Here is an 8,041-nt window from a genome sequence, read left to right on the forward strand (position 1 = left end):
GGGAGGGCTGCAAGACTGTGATTGATGGGGAGGACTGCGCAGACCCTGGCGAGGGCGAGCGCCTCCCCGGAGGCGCCTGTGGAATGTCCAGGGCTCTGGTCCGCTCCTCGGGATGGGGGGTGCCTAATCCTAGAGCCGCATTCCAGGATAAGGGGGGTGGGGAGAGGCTGGGCCGGGGGAGGGGCAGGAAAGAGGGCTATAAGGGCAGCGGCCGAGGCGGGCGGGATCCAGGCGGGCCATGGCGGATGTCCCCGGGGCACAGCGAGCGGTTCCCGGTGGCGGCCCAGAGCCCCGGGACCCCCTGGACTGTTGGGCCTGCGCTGTTCTTGTAACAGCCCAGAATCTGCTGGTGGCCGCCTTCAATCTTATCCTGCTGGCGCTGGTGCTAGGGACCATCTTGCTACCCGCTGTCACCATGCTGGGCTTCGGCTTCCTCTGCCACTCTCAGGTGAGCGTGCGCGCCGGGGTGTGCGTGTGAGTGTGAGTGTTGGTGTGTGGTGATGCTGGCGGTGGAGTCTATGGGCCACAACTTCAACCCGCCTGGGCTGTTTCCACCCCGTGCACAGTACGGCCCGGTCGGCTTGGGCCTGACGCCTCTTCTCCCACAGTTCCTGCGCTCCCAGGCACCCCCTTGCACCGCGCACCTGCGGGACCCCGGTTTCACGGCGCTACTGGTCACTGGATTCCTGCTCCTCGTGCCGCTGCTCGTGCTTGCTCTGGCCAGCTACCGCCGCCTCTGCCTGCGCCTCCGCCTAGCCGATTGCCTCGTGCCCTACAGCCGAGCCCTTTATCGGCGTCGGCGCGCCCCGCAGCCGCGGCAAATCCGGGCCTCACCAGGGTCCCCGGCCGTTCCCACATCAGGAAAGGTCTGGGTCTAATGACCCTCGAGTCAAGAACAACCCTGACGGCTGCCCTCCCTCTTATTCGGCCCAAGGACTTGAAGCCCGGCATCTTCCGACCTGCCCTGCCCCCACCCCTGCCTGAGCGGAGTCCTAGCATCCCCTTGGGAGCAGCAGCGTCAGTGGACCCAATGCTGAGGAAAGCCCCCACATCCCGGAAAACCCACTTTCCTTTCACTACCCACATCTCAATCCTGAACATCTGGGCTGGAACCTGCACACCTCTCCCTCAGCCCCGTCGTAAATGGGACAACAATCTCGTGCCCTCTTTTTATGGTGCAGCTCCTCCAGTATTTCCGGGGCTGGGGGGCGGGGCTGGAGGGGAAGGAGTGTCCACGCATCAATAAAGATTTAACGAACTGAACGTGCTCTGCGAACAGAGAAGTGGCACAAGTACTATCACCCCTGCCCTGTGCCGAGGAACAGGAAACATGTGCCAGGGCTACAAATGAGCAGAGAGGAGCATCCTTCAGCCCCCCTGGCCTTATCGCTTTTGTCCGTTCTTCCTGGCCAGACCTCAGAGATCTGTTCCTGACCCCAGGCACCTCCCCATCAATAGAGTGGAGGGGGCCCAGCCTCGGCCGCCTGCCCTTGCTCCCCTTGGGGACCTGAGCCCGTTCTCTGACCCCAGCTTAGAGGAACTCGGTGTTGCCAGGCCGGGGTGGGAAACAATGGGCCTTCCGGAGCAGGATGACACCCCCTCCCGCCACAATTCTGGAGCAGCAGCGTGGGAGGGAAGATGCAGGGGCCCACCCTGGGGCCTGTTGGTCCGTCATTCAGCCCTGTACCGCATCTCTACCCTTGAACTTGAGAGAACCTTTGGCACCCCTGGACATCTCGGTTGGGAGAGGAGGGTTGAGGGTGCTCCCGACTTCAGATGAGCCCTTTCCTCTAGGGATGGGGTGTGCTATCCTGCACCGGCATCCCAGCTACACACAGACACAGGCCCATTCGGTCATAAGTTTAATGAAGTCTGAAAGGTAAGCGCCATCGTGGTCAGAGATATGGAGGCCCGGTCAGACTCTCCCTCTGCACCTCAATGGAAACGATGTGGTGTCCGGGTACCATGGCCAGGCCCAGCACACGGGGCTCCCCGGCAGAGAAGGAATCTGGAAAGAAGGATCAGAGCATCAGGGAAGTAGGCCAGAATCAGTCCCGCCCCTCTGAGCCACGAAAACGAGCCCCAGAAAACAAGGGTTGCAGCCAGGCCCTTAAGGGGAAATGCCTTGCGTAAGGTTCCGCCACAGTCCCAGGCGGGTGTGCATTCCCCGGGCACTGACCCGACGGCTTGAGGAACTCCTGCGCCGAGCCCAGGATGACATTGCAGTCACGGTCAGTGCAGAGGAAGCAGCCGACCAGTGTCCGTCCATCTGTCATGCGAATGCGCATAGTCTTGTTTAGCAGCGCCTCTAGCTGCTGCCGGGCGCGCGCAGCCGCCGAGTCCTCGCGTTCTCCGTCCGAATCCTGCGCGGGGTGTAACAAGCGCTCAGACCGCGCAGCCCCGGCTGCCCGCCCGTGGAACCACAGCTCCCGGCAGCCCGCGGGGCGCTCACACAAAGCCCAGAGGCTGCCGGGAGCTGCAGTTCCCCACCCCCTCCATCTTGCTGCTTGACTGCCCCTCAGTCCCAGAACCAGAGCCCGTGCTAACCCCGGCACTGGAGCTGCTCTGACGCCGACTGCAACAGCCATTCTCTTCTCGTAGCAGCATGGTCGGTCCAGCTCCGGCCATTTGCCCGGAGGCCTCCTCTGGGCCTTTCAACTTCCTAAGCACCTTTCAGGTTGGGTGGTCCGAGATCTCGCGAGCGCTCCCGACCTCTTCCCTTTCGCGAGATCACCTCTCCTCCCCGTCCTAGTCTCCTCGGCAACGGCAGAGATCTCGCGAGCTTCTCCTACTTCTCTAGCGCTGTGGCTCACTGAAGCGTACTACGCCGGATGTCTTAAGATATCGCGAGACCTTTACCTCTAGTTTCTTACACATCCTTAAGAAACTCTGGAATTTAGCGAGAATACATTCTTTCATACTGCCTCCTCCCTTGTTTTTCTGTCTCGGAGAGATAGTCTGTCCTAAATATCCCATGTAGCCCAGGCCACTGAATTAAAACGGAGCGCATTCGTTCTCTGCCCCCCCCCAACTCCTGAAAGCGGCGCAACTCAATTACTCGATCCTTACATGCCCCACGCCGGACTCATACTACGTTTCCCGTGAACACGTGCAGTCCAAACCCCGCCCCTGATATTTATCTCAGTGGACGGTGGCTGGAAAAGGACAATGGTTTCCATGTCAGCGGATAAACGCTCTCCCCTGGGCTCCCGGACGCGACGGAGGTCGTAGTAGTAGTGAGTACGTGCTGAGGAGCAAAGGAGTAACCAAGAGATCCAGTGACCGACAGAGCAAGAGCCATGTCGCGCCGGGGCCTGGTGGCTGGGCCAGACTTGGAGTATTTTCAGCGTCGCTATTTCACGCCGGCGGAGGTGGCCCAACATAACAGGCCCGAAGACCTCTGGGTATCTTACCTGGGACGCGTGTACGACCTAACGTCATTGGCACAGGCATACAAGGGTAAGGGCCACACGTTGGTCCGGGGCTGGAGTGTGTGTGTGCACGCGCGCGTTTGCCTGGTTCTTGAAGGGCTGGCATTGACAGTGGCTGCTCTTTTTAAGGGAACCTGCTGCTGAAACCCATCGTGGAAGTTGCAGGCCAGGATATCAGCCACTGGTTTGATCCAAAGACCAGAGACGTGAGTTATACTGGAATCTGGGATTGTGGGTAGAGGCAATGGAGAGCGGGGATGGGAAGGAAAGGCGGAGGCTAGCCAGAGCCTAATGACTGCTCTGACCCCAAACCCTCCTTTAAAGATCCGCAAGCACATAGATCCGCTGACCGGCTGCCTGAGGTACTGCACCCCGCGGGGCCGCTTTGTGCACGTTCCGCCTCAGCTGCCCTGTTCGGACTGGGCCAACGATTTTGGGAAGCCCTGGTGGCAGGGGTCGTATTATGAGGTGGGGCGGCTGTCTGCCAAGACCCGGAGCATCCGCATCATTAACACGCTCACGTCGCAGGAGCACACACTGGAGGTGAGAACTGGTGACAAGGAGCAGGTTAGAAGGAATGGGGAATCCCAGCAAATCTCCAGGCCGATCTTCAGGGCAACATTTTTTCCATAACCGGCGGGAGTGTATTTTCTGTCCTTTACATTGAGGCAACTGAGGAAAGCACAGCACCTAGGTCCCCAGGGTTGGGAATTCTAGGAGTGTCTGGGTCACAAGGGGACAAGAGACTCCTTTATAAGCCCGGGAACAGCAGTTCATGTATCTTAGTGATGGTGGTCCTTCGAAGCTCTTACATGCCGTTTTGGACAGCAATTGAACTTTCTTTTTAATCTACTCTATTGCATGGATATAGTGAGGGGACAGTTGACCCTTTATGGCCATCTGGTAGTTAGAAGTGGCTGCCATTAAGATCTGTAGGACTTTAGGGCCTGTTCATTGCATGCTGGAGTTTCAGCTTTTTTTCTGGGGCCGCAGAGTACCTGAAGCTGCTATCTGCCAAGGGAGGCACTTTGATCCCAGTGTGTGTATGTGTATACTCCATCCAGAATTCTGGGGGTGGGGTGCTTCTGTGTTCTCCAGGTGGGGGTTCTGGAGTCCATATGGGAAATCCTACACCGCTATCTCCCCTATAACACACATGCTGCCAGCTACACGTGGAAATATGAAGGGAAGAACCTGAACATGGATTTTACCCTGGAAGAGAATGGGATCCGGGATGAGGAGGAAGAATTTGACTATCTCAGTATGGACGGTACACTTCACACACCTGCAATACTTCTGTACTTCAATGATGATCTCACGGAGTTGTAGGAAAGGAGACGTACACTCGTGTAGACTCAAGACTTATTTCGAGTTTGGCTTTTTCTGTGCCTTGAGGAAAAGTGGTGGGGCTGAGAGGTGCCTGGACCTAGATCTCCATTCGTCTCCAGGAGCTAGCCTGTGCCCTTCTGAAGTGTAAAGGCCCTATTCCCTGCCTTCATTACAGTTTGCTCTGAGAAAATTAGTGAATTAATCTTTAGGAATGATACAAGAAGATCAAGTACTTTGGTTTAGGGAGATGTAGAAGAGGATAGTCAGAGTTCAGGCAGAACTGTTTGATAGTTAAGAGAGAGTAGTTCTACAGGGGTGAGGGATGGAAGGACTTTTTTGGCAATGATGGAAATGAGATGTCTGCAGGAAGATGGGGTTTACAAAGACAGGAATAGGAAATGTTTATCATTGACCATACAAAGCTGGCTTATCTTACTTGTAGAAGAGTGGCAGCTGAAACCCAAGGGAAAGAAAGGAAGTGCGTCATTATAGGCAATTCAGGCTAGATATTATACTAGGTACTTCATATACCCTCTTTTTTTTTTTTTTTTTGCCCCCAACAAAGAGAAGGGGTCTTGCTCTGTCACCCAGTCTGGAATGCAGTGGCAAAATCATGGCTCACTGCAGCCTGGAGCTCCTGGGCACAAGTGATCCTCCCATCTCTGCCTTGAGTAGCTGGGACTTCAGGTGCATGCCACAATGCCTAATTTTTTAAATTTTTTGTAGACACAGGGTCTCGCTGTGTTGCCCAGGCTGGTTTCAACCTCCTGGCCTCAAGTGATCCTCTTGCCTCAGCCTCCCAAATAGCCTCTTCAAGACAACTACCCCATAAGGTGGATTACCATTACTATTTTACAGATAAGTCCTTTGAAACTTTGAAAAGTTTAATAGCTCAAAGCCACACTAGGTAGTAACCACTAGAGCCAGAATGCAAATTCAAGTCTGCCCAACTCCAAAGTCCATGTTCTCTCGATATAAAGGGACCATCTCAATGTCTAATCTCATGTTAACATTTGTAACCACTGCTCTCAGCAAGTATTTGGGATGTGGCTTTGTCCTAGGATCCTTGCACAATAGGAAATTATGGTCCTATTGTATAGTTAGCAGTTATTGTCTCTGGAAGGGAGTTTGCAGAGTTCTCCTGTGGCGAAGAGGCAAGGAAGGCTAAGTGTCAGTTAAGCAATAGCTATTGGGGCTACTTCTTTGTTAATCCCATACCCCAGATTTCTCTCCTGACCTTTTTGGGGCAAAGAGGTGGGTATTTACTAACTTGAGGGAAAACTAGAGTGGGGAAAAGGCTGGCAAATTAGTGACACTTTGGCGAGGGAGAAAAAGGAGGCAGTTTGCCACTTGGAAAAGATGAGGAAGACAGGGTTGCAAAATGGTGACTCCAAAAGAGGGATCTTGACAGGGGTAATGTAAAGAGAGATGCTAACTAAGTCAGAAAACTCTCCTGGTGACCAAAAGAGAACCACTATTGGGGGTAATGGCTAGATTTGGCCTCCTTTAACTTAAGGAGGGGAGATTTGAGAATGACAGACAGGTGAACTTCCTGGCAGCAGCAAGCAAAAAACAAATCAGGAAGAGTTTAGTGTGTCTTCTGGCAGGGGACACCAGGGCCCAGCACAGGAGAAGGTGGCCCCTGTGAGATACTGGTGGGCTATATAGGTGTTTTCTGAGGGGCTTTGGGAGGCATGAATAAAGGTGGAAACATTGCTGTTGGCTTCAGCAGTATCTGAATTTACTGTGAGATGGAGGGTTTAAATCTAACCCCATGGAATGCAGGAGTCCATGAATTATCTAAATCCATCATTTTGATCTTTAATCAACTCTGCAATTATGTGTACCTTGTTTGCTCAATTAAACCCTGAACTATTTGAGAATGAAAGCTATACTGTTCCTCTAGTGCAAGCCTCAGGGCCTGTCCTGTGCCTACAGGATGTCCCCATTCTGCCAAAACCTGTCCCTCTTCCAGAGACTCCTACTTCAATGCCTCTTGCTAGAAACACATCCCTTTCCTCACACATCCAGTAACTCATCAAGTGTAATCTGTCTCCTAAATATCTCTGGAACCTATCTTCTTTTCTCCAAGTTACCATCACCTCTTGTCTAAACTGCTACAGAAACTTCCTAACCTGTTCTCCCATTTCCACCTCTGACTTCCATGCTGCAATGAGAGTCAGCTATGAAAAACAAACCTAAACATCGAACTTTCCTTAGCTTCTTCAGTGGCTTCCAACTGCTTTTGGAATAAAGTCCTAAATTCAAAGACCTTGTATAAATCAAGCTCATCTCGCAACACCCCTCTTTGTTCTCTATGGCCCAGACACACTGGCTTTCAGTTCATTACATGTCTTGCCTCAGACCCTCACACACTGTCCTCTCTGCCTGCAACACTCTTCCTTTCACTTTCCACCTAGCTGATCCTAAATGTTCCTTCCTCAGGGAGGTCTCTTCTGATTTCTTGGTGGGTCAAGACTTTCTGATAAATTGGTTAGCACCATGCATTTTCCAGAGTTTTTATTACAATTGTAAAATTATGGCTGTAATAGGCTGGCTGTGCTGCTAGATTGTAAGCTCACAAGGGCAGAGATCTTGTTTACGTCTTGCTCACTGCTGTATTCTCACTGCTGAGCACACAGTTGCAGCTCAATAAATTTTGAATGAACTCAAATGTTAAGTGAACTCATCCATCTATGACCTAGTGGGGGGGATGTTGTGTCCTAGTAGGCAAGGAAGGACCAAGAAATAGGATGTCTGGTTTCTGTGCTATAGTCTGTATCCATAGGATTCACTTTCCTTGCTTCCCCAATATCCAAAACCAAAAGTTATTCCATAGAGGGTCTCTGGCCAGGCGCTGCGGCTCATGCCTGTAATCCGAGAACTTTGGGAGGCCGAGGCATGGGGATCACCTGAGGTCAGGAGTTCAAGACCAGTCTGGCCAACCTGGCGAAAGCCTGTTTCTACTAAAAATCCAAAAAATTAGCCGGGCGTGGTGGCACACACTTCTAATCCCAGCTACTTGGGAGGCTGAGGCAGGAGAATCGCTTGAACCCGGGAGAAGGAAGTTGCAGTGAGCTGAGATAGCACCATTGCATTCCAGCCTGGGCAACAAGAACGAAACTCCATCTAAAAAAAAAAAAGAGGGTCTCACCAGATTTTTTGGGGCCAATCCATCTGTCATTTCCCCATATGGCCACCAGGTGGCTGTAATTACCTATAGAGTCAGGGAGACAAACCTGGAGGGAAAACCCTTCCAAAGTTAGGACGGAAAGGTGGCC

At 52.9% G+C, this 8,041-nt stretch overlaps 3 protein-coding genes across 6 annotated transcripts; 2 read left to right on the forward strand and 1 right to left on the reverse strand.

Moving 5' to 3' along the window:
• Positions 1-174: 174 nt before the first annotated feature.
• Positions 175-1,537, forward strand: TMEM88 (transmembrane protein 88). Of its 2 annotated transcripts, none has more exons than XM_054455800.2 (2): positions 175-448; positions 609-1,537. In XM_054455800.2, the coding sequence occupies exons 1-2, from the start codon at positions 239-241 to the stop codon at positions 876-878; spliced, it is 480 nt and encodes a 159-aa protein (XP_054311775.1). In that variant the 5' UTR covers positions 175-238; the 3' UTR covers positions 879-1,537. The 2 variants fall into 2 exon arrangements, with proteins under 2 accessions (XP_054311775.1, XP_054311774.2); XM_054455799.2 differs by having other exon boundaries at positions 183-448; positions 935-1,537.
• A 312-nt stretch (positions 1,538-1,849) lies between these two features.
• Positions 1,850-2,724, reverse strand: NAA38 (N-alpha-acetyltransferase 38, NatC auxiliary subunit). 2 transcript variants are annotated; one of them, XM_054455824.2, is made up of 3 exons: positions 2,548-2,724; positions 2,180-2,363; positions 1,850-2,008 (listed from the first exon to the last, which is right to left on the reverse strand). In XM_054455824.2, the coding sequence occupies exons 1-3, from the start codon at positions 2,626-2,628 to the stop codon at positions 1,896-1,898; spliced, it is 378 nt and encodes a 125-aa protein (XP_054311799.1). In that variant the 5' UTR covers positions 2,629-2,724; the 3' UTR covers positions 1,850-1,895. The 2 variants fall into 2 exon arrangements, with proteins under 2 accessions (XP_054311799.1, XP_054311798.1); XM_054455823.2 differs by having other exon boundaries at positions 2,180-2,588.
• Positions 2,606-7,434, forward strand: LOC129016513 (cytochrome b5 domain-containing protein 1). 2 transcript variants are annotated; one of them, XM_054455817.2, is made up of 4 exons: positions 2,606-3,459; positions 3,561-3,637; positions 3,756-3,974; positions 4,530-7,434. In XM_054455817.2, exons 1-4 carry the CDS (start codon positions 3,300-3,302, stop codon positions 4,758-4,760), a joined length of 687 nt encoding a protein of 228 aa, XP_054311792.1. In that variant the 5' UTR covers positions 2,606-3,299; the 3' UTR covers positions 4,761-7,434. The 2 variants fall into 2 exon arrangements, with proteins under 2 accessions (XP_054311792.1, XP_054311796.1); XM_054455821.2 differs by having other exon boundaries at positions 2,791-3,459; positions 4,598-7,434.
• The last annotated feature ends 607 nt before the right edge of the window (positions 7,435-8,041 follow it).

This window comes from Pongo pygmaeus, chromosome 19, assembly GCF_028885625.2.
Source record: "Pongo pygmaeus isolate AG05252 chromosome 19, NHGRI_mPonPyg2-v2.0_pri, whole genome shotgun sequence".
Classification (NCBI taxonomy): Eukaryota; Metazoa; Chordata; class Mammalia; order Primates; family Hominidae; genus Pongo; species Pongo pygmaeus.

Bases quoted from the DNA above. Each gene is read 5' to 3' on its own strand.
- TMEM88 (XM_054455799.2), top strand. From the start codon at position 239: ATGGCGGATGTCCCCGGGGCACAGCGAGCGGTTCCCGGTGGCGGCCCA. The intron at 449-934 runs GTGAGCGTGCGC...ATTCGGCCCAAG, and splicing joins GCTTCCTCTGCCACTCTCAG to GACTTGAAGCCCGGCATCTT.
- NAA38 (XM_054455823.2), bottom strand. From the start codon at position 2,588: ATGGCTGTTGCAGTCGGCGTCAGAGCAGCTCCAGTGCCGGGGTTAGCA. The intron at 2,009-2,179 runs GTCAGTGCCCGG...CCTTCTTTCCAG, and splicing joins GGAGTTCCTCAAGCCGTCGG to ATTCCTTCTCTGCCGGGGAG.
- LOC129016513 (XM_054455817.2), top strand. From the start codon at position 3,300: ATGTCGCGCCGGGGCCTGGTGGCTGGGCCAGACTTGGAGTATTTTCAG. The intron at 3,460-3,560 runs GTAAGGGCCACA...GCTCTTTTTAAG, and splicing joins ATTGGCACAGGCATACAAGG to GGAACCTGCTGCTGAAACCC. The intron at 3,638-3,755 runs GTGAGTTATACT...CCTCCTTTAAAG, and splicing joins TTGATCCAAAGACCAGAGAC to ATCCGCAAGCACATAGATCC.